General features: G+C 35.6%; 1 protein-coding gene across 3 annotated transcripts in view; it reads right to left on the minus strand.

Annotated features, from left to right (window-relative positions):
- Nucleotides 1–2,977: 2,977 nt before the first annotated feature.
- ELOVL7 (ELOVL fatty acid elongase 7) overlaps nt 2,978–17,336 on the minus strand; it is a 75,708-nt gene continuing 61,349 nt past the window's right edge. For 2 of the 3 annotated variants that reach the window (XM_025447094.3, XM_025447095.3), the window contains 5 exons: nt 15,393–15,473; nt 14,459–14,515; nt 12,065–12,170; nt 7,419–7,555; nt 2,978–5,514 (listed from right to left, as the gene is read on the minus strand). In XM_025447094.3, coding sequence (XP_025302879.1) covers nt 5,305–5,514; nt 7,419–7,555; nt 12,065–12,170; nt 14,459–14,515; nt 15,393–15,473 — 591 coding nt within the window. In that variant the 3' untranslated portion in view covers nt 2,978–5,304. The remainder of the gene's footprint in view (nt 5,515–7,418; nt 7,556–12,064; nt 12,171–14,458; nt 14,516–15,392; nt 15,474–17,336) is intronic. The other variant, XM_025447098.3, reaches the window with a different exon arrangement.

Here is a 17,336-nt window from a genome sequence, read left to right on the forward strand (position 1 = left end):
TCTGGATGGAATCTTGGAACAGAAAAAGGACAGTAGGCAAAAACTGAGGAAATCTGAATGAAGTACGGACTTTAGTTAATAATAAATTATTGATATTGGGACAGCAATTACAATAAATGTACTATATTTATGTAATATGTTAATCGGGAAACTGGGTATGCATATATGGCAATTTTCTGCACTATATAATTTTTCTGTAAATCTATTCTAAAATTAAGTTTATTTTTAAAAAGAACCCCATTCGTGCACCACCCCAGATTTTGAGGTTTGTGTCATTTTGCTCTTCTCATTATTGTCATCCACTGTCTTCTTGGTGATATCCCACATTCAGAGTACTTTATCATCTAGCTATTTTTCATTCTAAGACTCATCATCATTGAGGCTCTTCAACATTCATGTGGACATTCCATCCAACATCATGCCTAACCTTCATCAATCTGTTCAATTCCAATACCCATCAGACATTTCCTGAATCAGCCACTCATTTCCAGAGCCCTATAATACTACCTCTGCACTTTGAATCATTGACCGCAGATGACAGCCCCCACTATTCCCATTCCCCTCCTTCTTCGAGAGTGATTGAATCCCTGATGTTAGCTTGAGAGTCAGCTAGGATAAAAAGAACACTTCCCAGATTTCCTTCTACTATGTGTGACCCATATGACTAAATTCTGGACACTCTTGTATCACTTTTATTATAGGTCCTTAAATGGAGAGAACAGTTCCTTCTCTTATCCTCTTCTCCTTCATGCTGACTGAAATCTGTGTATTGATGGCTTGAGTTCCAACATCCATTTTGGGTCATGAGTTGACTATGGGAATAGAAGCCACATATGGAGACCTGCAAAACCAAAGGTCCCTGGGTCTCTGACACTATAGTGCAACCAACCCAACTCTGACTGCCTATCTCTGGAACCTTATACGAGAAAGAATTTCTATCTTAAGTAACTGTTATTTTTAGGTTTTCATCATTCCTAGTTAAACTTACAAATCAGTTCATTCCCTTATTCCATCAACCTTTCTTGGCAGCATAGCATAAGAGCTAAGAGTAAGAGCTTCGAAATCAAAGAGATTTGATTTGATATCCAGCTCTACCACCTAATAACTTCCTGATCTTGGTTAAAATATATGTAAATGGTATATTTACATAAATATAAAGCATCAATTCCTTATCTGTAACTACCTCATTGCATCTATCTTGCAGGGATATTGTGAGAATCTTAATGCATGAGACATATAAGGAACTCAATAAGCACCATTATCCTTTAAGAGTCTCACTCTCAGCTCCCATAATGCATCACTGCATCCAATCCTGCTGGCATTCTCAAGAACCTCCCTTGTTCTGCTGTATCTTCCTTGCAAATCCCCACTTTGGTCAATGCAAGTGTTCTCCATGCCCACATGATTTTGGGCCTAACACAATTATGCAAACTGGGACCACTACAAATGTATGGTCTCTAGCCTCAATGGGGCTCTGCTGGAGGCTGGGAAATATTTGAAATCTGTGTCTATCCCTAAGCATATCCGTTTCCCACAATTTATGCAACCTTTTCACTCTTCATTTCTAGAATAAAGAAACATATTTATGCTGCTTTTTTAAAAGAAAAAAATTTCCCTCAGTCAATTTATCCCATCCCCTCTGCATTCATGAATACCTTACTCCAGCTAAAGCAGAAATAACCATAACCTTTATTCTCTTTTGGGCTAGGGACTCACCTTCTTTTCCTCCCCATTTAAATCTGCTGAATCTGTATTCTTTGTGCATATGTTCATATTTTTACCAATTACTATAAAGTGCTTTTAAATACATTATTTCATTTAAGCCACAGAACAATGTAGCAAGGAGAACTTGTATTATTGTTCTCATTTAATAGATGAAGAAACAGAAGCTGAGAGAGGTTAACTAGCTTGCCCAAGGTCACCTGGCATCTAACATCCATGTTTCATGGCTTCAGATTCAGCCCACTTTCCACACTGCCCCACCACTTCCCTAGACCCTGCTAACCATCCCATCCATGGTCAAACCAGATGAGACTCTCCCTTCAGAAGCTCTCTCACACCCACCTTTCTTTCTAGGTACACATGCTGGCTCTCCTCCACCCATCCTTAATCAACAAATTTAGCTCTACTGTTAGTATCTAAAGCCACCACCCTACCCACCCCCCAGAAGCCTCTTAAGTACTGCTTAGATCAAACCTCATCTGTCTCAAAAATAGTCGAATGTTATCAATTTCCTGGAGAATCAAGCCCATGTGCCACAGCCAGGTGCCTCCAAGGTCTGAGCCTGCCTCCTTTTCTGGTCTCATCTCTCTGTATGAACTGCAGGGAAGCCTCACTATCATTTGGTCTATTGGCCATTTCCTAAACTTTCCTCTCCCTGGGCCTTGATCTGTTATCTCTTTTCACTTACAATTCCATGCCCACTAACCTACCACCCATTTTGAAATTCTGTACATCTTAAACACACAAGATCTAAGTCCTTCATAGAGCCTTCCCTGCTTTCTGAGTGGCAGAAAGTTCACTCATATGGCACCTAGATGCCCTGTCACATAATTTCCTCTGTCAGTTGGTAAGTTTCAGGAAGCCCCTCTGTGCCCAAGGTATCTTTGTATCACTCTAATACCTAGCGGGGCTCTGAATATACCAAGTATGCAACAAATGTGGAAAATGCTCTGGTTACATAAGTATTCAGCATTAAAATCACCTAGCATGCAAACATATGCAGTTAGATTCCAAAATAAAAGAGACACACACACACTACCACAAATATATTATAATAGACACACATGCACACACACACACACACACAAACACAAACTTTGACAATATCCATGGAGTTTCCCATAGTCTTTAAAAATTTAACAGAAATAAGAGATAACTGAGGAAACATTAACTCATAATTTTATAATTTAGGGAACGATATATTCCACCCAATTAAGAATTCAACTCAGTTAAGATTGACCAGCAGCATCCCATAGACATTTAAAATTTTGTATTTGTATTTATTTACAGTACAGACATAGGTTTTCAAGGATTCATAGAACTTCATGTTGTAAACCAGGTTTTTTAACTGGTCTCTTTGTTACGTAAGCAAATCTAAAGGCAATAAAGTCCTGAAAAGTGGATGAAACCTTAACAGAAACTCTGTGTGACCCACAGAGCCCTTTAATAAGACAATGTCCATGTACAACCTACATCCAGTGATATTCATTTTGATCTAATGATGTTTATATGGAGGATACTTGTGCTAGCTGTGATTTCTTTTCATGTAATGTTCCAGCTCTCCACTTCTAGTCACATCATTTAGAACATGGTTCCATCACATGTTGCTGTTAGTTCACAAGCAAATCAGACATCTTAAAGACAACAGGAAGGTTACAACAGGTTGTACAATGCAGGGCAGAAACTATTATGAAAACCAAACTCTCCTTGCCCATCTTTTCTTTGGGCTTTCTTTTGGTCTTTACCCTGCTTGGGTCTTTGGGAGTTGTGTGCATTGGGTAAAGTACCTAGGACACCGTCTCATTTTAGCATAGGTTGGCTGGCTGTGAAGAGCTAAAATGGGAAAAGAGTTAAGGAACCCTGAGACCCTCAGAGAAATAAATTATAGCTGCTGTTCTTTTAACTCTGCTTTCTGTTAATTTTTTACTTAAGAAAAATAAGATATTTCCCCCTTTATCAACTCTCACCTTCTCATATTGTAAGCAAGTGAAATAAGTAAAGGTCACTTACAGGCAAATAGCCTTATAAATCTGGTAAGTGTGAGAGAAGAGGCCATGGTATAGATTAAATGTTTGGGGTGATATGCCTAACTACAGGAGTTTACAAGGATGAACAACTTGAGCTTTGATGTACAATGCTATCACTGTGTGTTACATAACTGTGGCCCATAAGGACTAATTGTTTAAAGTCATATAAGCATAAGTAGTTCTTCAAAATTGAGTACAAATATAACAAGAATGAAAGCAACAGGGAAAAATTCAGAAATGTCCAAATATCATTGCTTCTGGGGCAAAACTCTATTGACCAGTATTTTTGGTTTGCCAACAAGAAAACGTGAGAACAAGAGAATTTTAGAAAGCAGTAATTGTAAAGAAACAAAACTAAGCAAAAATGAGTTTCAGGTCTTCATTATATAGTTTATATAAATCCAGGTTATTAATGCATAATTCTGGGCAATGGCTTTCCATGCACTGTATCTATAACAACTATTAAACGGCCTCTCTCTTTCTCCTCTATTTAGACACCCTTACATAACCAAGTAGTCCCTAGAGAATTTCTGTGCCACCATTTGCTTCCAGTTGCTTCACAAATGACTCTAACCCACCTCTGGAAACTGTGTATAATGGGCGGTCCGAAATCATTTATGATTTAAAAGTGCTTGTAGTGTGCTAATGATATGAACATTTATATACCTCACCAAAACATATTTAACCAGATAATCCTTTAAGCCAAGACAATATGAGAAAGTGACATTGTAACATACAACAGACCACAGATTTTTCCCACTGAGCTACAGCCTACTTTTTCCATTGACAAATTTCACTTCCTTCCGGAAGTATACAAAGTTAACTATAAAATAGTAACAGCACAGTGTTCATTAAGCCACAGAACAAATCATCTTGTTTTCAAAATATTAACCTAACCTTAGTGTCATATGCATTGATGTAGTAACCGAAAGAACTGTTACTTCCAAACAGTATATACAACAAAAGTGCTGTAGGGAAGTCTTACCAGCAGAACTATTGGTAGCTACACAAGAGATCCATTAAAAATTACTGTTAGTGACGTTAAATGACAACTTATCAAAAATTCACTTAATTTTCACCAGTGTTAGCTCTTTAGAACAACTCTAGAGTAAACAGAGTGTCTTCTGAATATAATCAACAAGCAACAAAGCCAGAACCCACAGTTAGAATTTCAGAGTTGGTAGAAGGAATCTATAGTAGAGCATGGATCTCTGTCTGTGTTCAAAATATCTAATGATATTTTTCATCTATACCGGACTTCTTTGAAAAGTACTATACTGTTTCATATCCTCCTTTCATTGTAACAAATGTATTAAATAAAACCTTTAGATTAAGTTTAAAAGCAGCTGAAAAACTGCCTGCTTTAGGCTCTAATTAGACTCTGTTATCTGGGAGCTTTGGCTCTCAAATATCAGAAACCCCAATAACTTATCATAGAAATACAAGCTCTTGGTTTTGAAAAATATACAAAATGCACTTCACATGGAAATAGCTCTTGATTGTCAAGGAAAGTAAGATACCAGTCTCATTTATAGATTCACGTTGTGCTTGCATTTCAATGATCTTTGTTTTTGCAGATTCCGTTTTTCACAGTTTTGGGCAGCCTCTGGCCTTTGGTGTAAGCACGGTACCAAAAATGGAGAAAGAGCAGCAGAAAGATGCACCCATAACTCATAATGATGTACAGAAAGACTGGAAACTGGTACTTGCAATCTTCCATGAAAAAGAACTGGCCTATATGGATGGTGACAATAATGAACTGGACCTAACAGATGAAAGAATGAAAAATATTATTCAGATATGAAGTCACAAAGGAGCAATTATTTAATGCATTCTTTGGCTGCTTATGTTTAAACACTCTTCAACCATATCCAGGCTACTGTTGGGTATGGAATTTTATCTTTATATCTAGCCTCCATGGGTGTTAGAGTGGGTGGGACAGTCAAAATCAAGATGGAAATGGGGAACCACTATTCAGTTCTGCCCAACTACACAACTCCAGTGGGCCCCACATACATGGCCCTAGAGCTGTGCAGTGCAGCAGCCCTTTTGTACCCAAAGAATCATCAGAGCAGGTTTTCTTGGCAAGTCTCCGTCTTGAGTCCTGGACTTGACAAAATGCACATGGGACTCCTATATTATGGCCTAATTTTCTCTAAGAGTTTTGATTTCAAATATTCTGTCTTGCTGTTAGATGAGGTATTTCAATTTGGGGGAAATACAAACATTCTAATTAGAGCCCCAGCAATTCTGTAGGAACCAAAGCATCCCTGGGTCCTTGTACCTGCCACTTGTCATCCACAGCTATATCAGGGTAAAAATATATCCTGCTAATGACAGCAGAGAATCTGTAAGGAGTGAAACAGCATTGATGACTGTCCTCATGAGGCCCGGGAGCTCTTTGTTCCAGGACATTCTACACAGCTTAATGGGAAGATTTCCCAGGCTAATGCCCAGGTTTTTTGCATATCTTTTTTCTCCTGATTAAAAGGCAACATGTGCTCTGTGGGAATGTTAGAAAAGTAAAACGCCATAAAGAAAAATAAATAACAATTACCTATCATCTATCCAGTTATAACCATAGTTAAGCTTTCCACAGTTTCTTTATGATCATCCTCAAGCTTCCTTTCATTATCTTAAGAAACTTCGATGACATGCATATGCAGTTGCTACACTTATTTCTCTCATTTTGCAGACACAAAGATGATACCTTTGGGACCCTTGGCTCGGTGACACTATCAATATTCGACTCAAGTGTGTTTGTGTATAACCAACATATTCAAGATAATAATAAATATCTATTATTTGTTCTATTTGAGTATTTTGCCACATAATTAAAAAGGTTTTATAACATTCAAGAGTAGGTTAAGTGAAAAAAAAAAGCCCAATACAAAATTGTCTATGCAGTATAATGCAAATCAAGCAACTGGTATACACATATATGTGGAATTATGTTTATTTTTTCTTTCTCTTTGCTTAATTAGATGTTCTAATTTCTCAGCAATAGTCATATGTTACTTTATAATCAGAAAAAAATACTTAAAAAGAAAGCAATTATGAATAATTTTCTTGCAAAGTAGGAATTAAAATAATTTATAATTTATTTCACTATTTCCGTGCACTTGGTTATTTAGAGCATTGTCAATTTTGTCAATATATATGATATACTGTGACTCTACCTCTTTAATCAGCAAGTATGTTTACCATTTAGAAGAAAAACAGACTCACAGGCAGGGATGGGGGAGACTTATAATGCCCTCATAGTTATATTCTCTTCCTCAAAATCATTTAGACCAAGAATATGGAATGTCTAACTTCTAATTTAATATTATGCCTGTTGTGATTCAAATAACCTTGAGATTATCTTGATCATAATTATATTTATTTTATATAAAAGCATAAAATGGTATAAAGATGGCATAAAGATATACATTCTGGTTTAACTGTCTGAACTCTTGGCTACCAAATACACTTTGTTTTCAACACAGTGCTGGACAAAAGTTTAAATAAGATGGAAAGGATAATGATGGGGTGCAATATAGGGGCTATACATTCTATATTCCTATTTTTTTATGACTTTTGTGCTTTTGTTAGTATCCTGATTCATAGGGAAGAGAAATGACTCCAGTTTAGTTTTATATCTGGTTTTAAAGAAAACTAATTACTCACAAGTTGTAATGATGTCAAATACTTTTTCCACCACAGATACTTCTGGAAGGCTGGTCCCAGTGCAGACAGCCCATAGTAGGAATACATGACTACATGTACAGCTGTATTTAGAAAGGCATGGAATGTTCCCAAACCACCTGGAAAATAAAATTATTGTAAAGTGGGGGCAATGCTCCTTAATATATGATTCATTTTTGTCTGAACTGAGATTTCAGAATAATTATTTCTTTAATTTTAGTAAAGAGAAAAACATATACAACATCAATGTTGTTAAATAGTTACTAAATGAGAGGGAACTGGATAACACGTTCATTCAGTAAAATGAGATGTAAATCTTCAAAAATAAGTTAGAATGCCTTTATTTATTGTTATATCTTAACCTTAAGATGGTCTTTTGATTTAGGTTCACTTTAACAAACTAAGTTGAGTTACTTTTTAAAAATGGTATATGCGTAATAATAATAATAATCAAATTCATTTTTTTAGTAAGGGTTGGCATATATAAAGTATACAAATACATTAATCTTAAGTGATGATTTTGCACATAGGTATACGCACCCATAACCATCCACATAGAACATTTCCAACATCATGTACAGTTTCTACGTCTCCCTTCCAAGAATATGCTCCTCCCAATGTAATCTTTATGCTGACTTCTATCATCAAGTACTAGTTTTCCTGTTATTAACCTTTATATAAGTAGGATTATACAGGATAATCTTTATCCATGTTGCTATGCATATTAGTAGCTTCCTTTCTTACTGCTGTATAGTATTACAGTATTACACTGTAATGCATCACAATCCATTCTCTTGTGCTACAAAACTTTGGCAATAAAACCACTGGCTTTTATTAGTAGGCTATGCTGAGTTTGCCTTAATTATTTAAAAACAATTATTGTTTTCCCAAAATAAACATTTATTAATTGTTAAGCCACCTTTGTTTACACTTCCATTTGATTACTATCAATTATGACTTCCTATTTTGGTTTTCTTCTTCTAACCACTACATCTCCCACTGATCACATTCAATTTAGAACAGAAACAAATAACCCTGGAGAACAGAAGCAAAGATCAACTCAATTGTCTTTTTAGCTGGACTTGTGTAGTACAGTGTAAGGCGTAACAAGGTGACTAGTTGATAGTAGGGCAAGAGACCAAAAAACTCCTCCTTAGCATCTTTCCTAAGAGGCACAATCTGGAAGAAGCTGCATTCTTTATATATAGCCTGATTCAGCTTAGTGATGCTGATCTGGGATTTAAATTTTTCTCCAAAATATTCTACTTTTTTTTATTTCAGTCTTCTTTAATTCCAGAAATAAAATGAAATCTCACAAATGTGGAACAATTACATTAGAAAAAGGACCAAATTCATAAACACTACATATTACAGGAAATTTAAAACAAAATAAAAATTGTTGCATAGTAGAAACAGATTACATTTCAATAATCATTCATAATTGCAGAAATTCTGGATACTTCTAGATGTTACCACTGGTAAAGTACTCCTTTAAAGTAACCTGTTTTAAAAAATTATTTTTGAGTTATTTAAATATTCCCCCAGTGCCTCATTTATGCTGTCCTGTGCTTCATAAACTTTCTTCTCCTAAATAAATAAAATTGCAGCTAATTCTTTAATTTTCATAAACTTCAAGTCAGAAGAAACTGAATTAATGAAGCTTATTAACAACCTCCCACCTTTTATTATTTACATTTGGGTTAGTCTTTTTTCCCCAAAGAAACTTGAGTTAATAAATTATAGTGGTGTGAAAACACCTTTTCTAGGGTGATTTAAAAATATAGTAGTTGTCTATTTCTGATAGTTTAGGAGTCAAGTTGCTTAGCATAAGCCAAATACCTCTCACGTCCATTTGTGTCTTGTGATTATATAAACACACAGGAAACAAACTACATCAGAAACTTTCTAAGATGCCTGCCCCATTTTTATTGGTCGAAGACTATTTTCCATCCAGAATCTTTCACTATTTAAATGTGCTAAAATGAGAAGGATCCAATGGGCAGGAATTTAACAAAGCACTAGTGTACCTAACAGGGTTTAGTTAAGGATTACTAATCAAAATCAGCTTCCAAATAAAATTAACTTGCTGATTTTGTCTAGTTATTATTTTCTCAGATATGTTAATAAGTTTGTTCATAGAACAGTCACGTTTTAATTCATAATGTTTTTCACATCTCCTTTGGAAGGCTTTCCTAATAAAGTATTTTCTAATCTTGCTTTCTCCTTTACAACAATACTTTTGCAAAGATAACATCTCTGAATGAATTACAATTAGTGCCATCTCATTTTATTCCTTTGGTTTAGAAAAAGGAATCACCTGGGTAGTAATCACAATTCTACATATCTCTGGAAGGGAGTATGTACATAACGAATATAAAAACCTGCCAGAGAAACATTTGCATCATATTCCAAAGAAAAGTTGGAATTCTTATTATGCCAGAGAATTGTACAACAGGCAAACAGGAAATTAAATACTAGATAGAGATCAGCTGTGCTCAAATTTTTGAAAGAACAGTTTAAACTGGAGTTTCATTTTAGGAATGAAAGTCAATGCCAGACCACATTTCTGGAAATATCTCAGCTCTTGTTGCTGTACTTGTCACTAAGTAGATATTAGGTGTACAAGTATTTACTAGATTCCACATGCAAGACTGAACAGAAATGCCGACTTGAGGAACATATAAGAGAGAAGAAAGTATTTACATTTTGAAATCAGAAGGGGGATTAAGGTGTGGACAAAGAACTCATTACAAAGTGTTTGATGTCTACAAACAGGGTAACATTGAAAAACCAAGGAATTTCATGTCTAAATTTTCATTATTGAAAGCAATGCCTGTTTGGAAATGGAAGCCATACTATCAATGGCTCAAGAATAGACACTAGAAAAGTACTCAACTCTATTCTTCAAATAAAGTTCATTTTTCCCATTATAGAACTAATAGCTATTCAATACAGAAAAATCAGAAAATACAGAGGAAGATAAAGATGGAGAGGGAAAGCTCTTTTTTGTGTCAGCACCTCCAAATAACTGTATTTTGGGGGTACTGCTCCCCAATCTTTTTCCTATTTATACTTATTTTTCAGTGTTGTAATATTCTGGTCTCAGAGAAGAATCTGAATAAATAAATTATAAGGGTGTGAAAGAACTTTTTCTAGCATACTTTAAAAATAGAAGAGACACCTATTTCTGATAATTTTGGAGTCAAACTGCTTAAAGGAGATGAACTAGATGTCAATATCATTTACATTTCACAGTTATATATATATATATATACATAAGAATTCATAATCATTTTATTAATGGGTAGTTAGGTATTTTTCAATTTTTGGCCAATGAATATCACTCTACAAAGAACTTATGTGCATGTGAGAGAAAACAAATACATACAAAGATAAGTAAAATAATGGAAATTAAATAATATAGCTATCCTTGATTTGTAAAAGGACACAAATGAGACTATCTTATCATAACATGAGCTACATTTTTACATCAACATACATTATAAGAAAAACCAGCAACATTTACTTTTTAAAAATTCATGACATATAAATGCCAATTTGGGGAAAGGAAACACCTCACATACTGGAAAATCTGATGCCCAAAAGCCACGTTAGGAACCGTCCTTCTGGCTCTGCTAAGGTTCTGGTATCTCTTTCATGCCAATGGCTTATTCATGCCCTCTCATTCTCTGGGACATGAAGATTTTCCCCCATGCCTAGAGACTCTAAAACTCATATAAGAATTCTTCAACTGTGGTTTCTTATTTTAGTCCTGTAAAGTCAGAATGCCCAAAAGAAATGAGCTACTCACAGAAATTTTAAAGCTTTGTCTAACATGGGCTGCAGATTTACTCAAAGACTTCTTAAATTTAGGAAAGATTTATTTTTTATTTATTAAGATATATTTATTTCTTAAATCTTCGGACCAACTTTTGCTAATAAGTATACGTACTTGGGGGATATCATTTATTTAACACTTTATGATAGGGCAAAATTATTTAAACTGTTTTTTCCGATTCTAGATGTTCAGAGGCATAAAACCAATGCCAAAGGAACAAAAGAGTCTGATGCCAAGCTTTTGATTTAAACCAGTTTTGACTTCAAAATAATATCAAAACAATATCCTTCCACCACAACTTGACACATCTTTAAAGAGTTGGTAGGGAATGAGATGTGTATCAGTTACTGGAGTTTTGAAAGGAACGAAGGCTGGAACTTGAGAAAAACATTCTAACTTTCTAGAAACCTGGAAGGAACTGATACCTAACTATATTTCTATAAAACTAAGGCTTCTACCATTTTATTTGTTTGCTGTTTATTTATTTAAGGATATTTAATAGAACTATATGGGAAAAGAGTAAAATCCAAACAAAACAATGAAAGGATAAAAGTAGGAGACCGTACCCAAAAGTCATGAGTATCTAAAGAATGGGGGGTGCGGGAGGGATCTAGGTTGAGAGTCTCACATTTATCTTTCAGGTAATAATGAAAGTCAGAAGTTTAACCAAAGTAATTCTTTGATGTTTTGAGTTTCTTCTAAATCATATATAAGGACAGAAGAATTTGTGTTCACAACATACAGAAATGTAATTGTTTATAACACATGATCCCAACTCTCCCTTGGCTACCTGCGGCAAATTTGACTCCAAACCACCAGGTCCATGGCATGATGGTATGATGGAAGACATGCAGGAAAGTCACTTGGCTATTTTTCTTACGCAGAACAAAAAAGATCTGAAATAATTTTAAAAAAATCAAGTTCATAGAAAATCATGCAATGATTTATCTACTGTTACAAAAATACTGGCAAAGTACAAACATCATAATTTACATTCAAAGGGCTGCCTTAGAGAATGCTCATAGAAGCAGCTGATTCTCCAAGGGGCAGCTTAAAAGCTAATTAGTATTAAGAAACTTAGATATGATGACTAGTCATGGGAGAATCAATAAAAAAGTGTTAAAGAAAATGTATGCAGATTTGAAAATCAAAAATGGAAAGTGAAGAACTTAGTCAAATATCATTGAAAGAAATGTTACTGGTAGGAAAACATCCACGTGGATTTTAAAGTATATGGGAAAGCAGAGAGTCTCAATTCTTAGGACAGAAATTACTTTATATTGCTCTCTAAGATAGCCTACCAATTTAGATAAGGGAAAGGAGGACTTGCAACAGAGCAAAAGTTAGCATATAATTATTAAAGAAAGATGAAAAGGGAAGAACTCAAGGGGATTTGGGGAAATAGGATGGGGGGAAAAAGCAGCCTGGGAAAAATGAGAAAGGCAACAAAGGCACTATCCAGACTGAATGTACTCATGGTTTGCAGAAACCCTACAAACAAACAAGGAGGAGAACTGGAAGGCTTTTACAGGGGAGTGGGTTTTAAAAAAATTCAAAAGCAGAATTAAGTGTTCAAGAAATATTCAAAATTCAGAATACCAGTGATGAGTCAGACTTCTAAATATAGAACTAAGCAGAACAGCACAAATAGAAGTATCCATAGCAGTATTTGAGAAATGCGGTTTAGGGAAGGACATAGAGGTAGCAACAGTTTCCTTATGGAACCTGGAAATGAGCACAGGCAAAGCAGAACAATGAAGCCAAAATGCATTTGCTTATGCACATGGAAGAAGGCAGCATGATGCAGGATGCAAAGGAAAAGCCCCACATCAACTATCTGGGGTCCTGGTCCCAGGCAGTAGCGGCATTCCTCTGGGTGAGTTACTTACCTTTCTGGCTTCAATTTATTTTCAGATTGAGGGCTCTGGACCAGATCAGTGGTTCTCAACCCTGGCTACATATTACAATGTCCAAGAAACTTTATAAAAATTGCTATGCCTAGTCTCTGACTGTAGACCATCTGGCACCAAATCTCTAGAGGTGAGGGCCAGGGTTTTTTTTTGTGTGTGGTGGTGGTGGTTGCTTTTTCTAATGCAGTTAATTCTCCTGAACCATGATGGCTTAGAACCACTGAACTACAACCAGGGTCTCCCAGTGTGGACCCTGGACCAAGAGCAACAACATCACCTGAGAACTTAAAAGAGATGCAACTTCTTGAGCCCAATATACTGAACCAGAAACTGTAGGGGTGGGGTGCATGTTATCTGTGTGTTAACAAGCCCTCTAGGTGATTCTAAGGCATGCCCAAGTTTAAGAACCACTGTATTCTATGCTCACTAAAGTCCCTTCCAATTCTAACAGTATGTGATCATTCAGCTGAGAAGGTGAAGCATGTTGAGATTTGCTACAAAAAATACACAATCTGTAATAGGTATTTATAATATGTATTCTGAGGAGAGAACACAGTTGTCTTAGACTCAGAACTGGTTCCAGAATAACTGAGATCCACATGCCCCAACAATGAAATAAATGTCCAGCTTTCCTAAGCGACTCTGAAAACAGAAGTAGGTTTTCTCCTTTCATCATGGACCCTAATCCATGGCACTTGCTTCTCCCAGAGCCCAGTCACCAAAATTCAGAGTTGATCCTCAACAGGATCTTAAGTTGGAAGAGAGAAGATCTAGTAAGCATAAACTTCAGAAAGGCAGATGGAGATAGTTTTGTTGTTATCAAAATTACTGATATCCCAGGGCTAACATCCTAATGTAAGTTTATGAATTTTGAAGCATTTATCCTCTTAAAGGAATATGGATGACATAGTGCTTTGGTTTATATCAAAAGAACGCAAGGTAAAATGTTCTCTGTTCTTTGCTTCATGAACTTGCTTCCCCAAACACTAGTTATCCATCTCCATAAAGATGCACAGTTTTGCAGAATATGTGACAGTTACATACTTATCTTAATCAGGTAGTAGATACATAACAAGAGCTTTTGGAGTTTGCAAAAGATTGAAAAAAAATGCTTATCCGATTTTCTAAAATTACTGATAATAAAAGGTAAAAAATAATTGGAGTTCTGCCGGAAGTGGAAAGATAACAAGAATTATCAGACAGATTAACTCCAGCAGTTTATTGCTTCCACTAAAAGATCAAACATTTACCAAATGTGGTAACCACATACTCACAGTATCTAACAGCTCAATAAATTTGGAGAAGTAATAAAGCCAGCAGGTGCGTGCCATCTGCAGAAACACACATAGATACGAATTTATTTTATTTTTTATGTGGAGGAAATTTTTATTTTTTTAATTTTGGCAAAATATACATACTGAATTTACCATTTGTAAGTGTTCAGTTTGGTGGCATTCTCATTTTTGTGCAACCATCACCACCATTCATCTGTAAATCTCTTCTCATCTTGCAAAAGTGAGACTCTGTACCTACTAAATAATCACTCTTTACCTCCCTTCCCCACCATCCCTTGACAACTACCATTTTACTTTCCGACTCTGATTCTAACTACTCCAGGTATTTCACATAATAGAATCATACGGTATTTGTCCTTTTGTGCCTGGATAATTCCACTCAGTGAAATGTCCTCCAGGTCCATCAGTGTTACAGCACATGTCAGATTTTTTTCCCTGCTAAGGCTGGGGATTATTCCATTGCATGTATGTACCACATTTTCTTTATCTGTTCATCTGTCCGTGGACATTTGGGTTGCCTCTATTTCTTGGCTACTGCAAAAAGTGCTGCTGTGACTATGGGTATACAAATATTTCTTTGAGTCTCTGTGTTCAGTTCTTCTAGTTAAGTATCCAGAAATGGAATTGCCAGATCCTATGGTAATTCTATCTTTAATTGTTTGAGGAACCAGATATGAATTTATTTTTAAATCCAGGAAGGTAAAAAATAAGAGCACCAACTTTCATTTAGCAGTAAACCACATACCTGACTTTATGTTTGATTCTTTCTGATCATTTTTAGCTTTTTTTTTCTGTACATATAATTTGATAATCGAGTCATTTACTTCTTCTGAGTTCACATAAGTGTTTAAAAAAGAGTCTAAAATGTTTTAACATTTAATTTGAATTATGAGTTTTTCCAAAGAAAACTCACCCTCAGTGCTGAAGGTGACTGTGAGTAGTCAACAATTTCGCATCGAAATGAATAACCTGTGCCCCAGCCAGACATCACAAACTGGAAGAGAGCATATGTACATTAAAGGACGAAGCATCTGCTCAACAGCTATAACAACAGGACTTTGGATTGTGTCTCTTTACCACAATCACAGTTGACTCCGCATGCAGTGCAGACGAAAAGGCAGGCTAGAACAATTACAGACTGGGAACTCCTTTGATAATCAAAGCAACAAGCATTTTCAAAATTGTATACTCATATATTACCTACATCAACTTTTTTCTGACTCAAATGTCCATGTCTTGGAATGATTATTCTGATACAGTGGAGAATAAAACATTTGGGTGTTTTGCCTATATAGCAAACACTGGTTGGTAATATGCCAGTATATGTACACATATGTATATCTATATATGCCTGTAAATACGTTTACATACTCTGAAGGGGATAGCAAGGTCTGAAAACAGTCTTTTCTGGTGATGTCTAATCTTCTCAATCAGTCAATAAGTAAATGGGCAAACCAGAATTTCTCACTGTACTCATTAGATGGCTGCCACAACTGGGTTTTCCTGTTTTTGGCTAGTGTGTGTAATGTGAAGTGGTAGTCCATGACTCTTAAAAATCAAGATTGATCAAACACAAGACTCAGAGATCAGTTAATTTTGGATTCCCATGATGAGTAAGAGAGGAAAATGTTAACAAGAAGAGTGCAAAATGGCATGTCTTAATTCCAGCACACCCACAAAGTGACCTTAGACTAGTGGTGAGAAGAAAGGGTCTATTGTTGTTATCTGAACCTTAATTCAAAGATTATTTTGACATTCTTTTAGTAGGATGGGGGGAAGTTCTTTTAAAAGAGTATCTGATTCAAACAGAAACTAAGGAAATGAAAAAAAACAGTATCTGAAAATGAAGAGCTAAGGGCTCTACTTTTAAATGAGTGTATAAATTAAATGGTTGGCTTAACTGAGTGTTCTGACAATACAATCAGCTCTTCTCTAACATCCTATTCTCACAAGTCCCAGCATCTTCCCTGGAATGTCTTATTTCTCAGTACAATGGTTACATCATTTTCTGCCATGAGTGCACCTTCTAAATTTCTATTTTTAATTACTATTAAAGCTAAAATGAAAACTTCACCATAAATTAGTTTTTAAAAGCAAAAATTTATGAGGTTTATCAAAATATTTTAATGCTGAAAACCAATAAGATGCATAAGAGAAAGAACAACTCTTTAGACCATGGTATTCAAACTCATACCATCCTTTCCTGATATTAGCTCCTACCTTGATTCCTAAGATATTTAATTCCACTGTCAACTTGGTAAATGGTGAAATCTTTACAAAGATGATCAGAAAAGACATATTTTATGGGTTAGAAAAATGACTTACAAAAACAAATCAACAAGTTTTTCTCAAAGGAACAAGGGGATGTGTATAAAAATAGCTAATTCTACAAAATCCTGATCTGTCAGTGACCATCATATTCTCTTCCATTCAGATTCTCTTCTGATTGCTGCAAGTAAAACTGAAAGTCCACTTACTTAACTGGGATGATTGGCTTTCCACTTTACCATACCTCAAAAAAGGACTGAGCTGAACAACAGAAGCTCTGTGACATGGTCTCCTGTGAGATCTTCACTGGTCTCTCTTTATCAATGTCTGACTGGTGCCAAGTAACTAGCACATTCAAAAACCATCACTCTACAGTCAGGCATGTGGGTTCCTTTTGTGTGATATACTCCCCTTTCATCTTGCTCATGTTTTCAAGATTTATAACCCATCTTGTTCATATTTTCCCTAACATTCATAAGTGGAGGTGTTTCCTCTGTATACCTAATGTAATTATGCTCTACCCAATAAACCATGTGTTCAGTGTCCTGTACATGATATGCTGACCAGCTGCCAAGAGTCTTTGTTTAAA

Source organism: Canis lupus, chromosome 2, assembly GCF_003254725.2.
Source record: "Canis lupus dingo isolate Sandy chromosome 2, ASM325472v2, whole genome shotgun sequence".
NCBI classification, from domain to species: domain Eukaryota; kingdom Metazoa; phylum Chordata; class Mammalia; order Carnivora; family Canidae; genus Canis; species Canis lupus.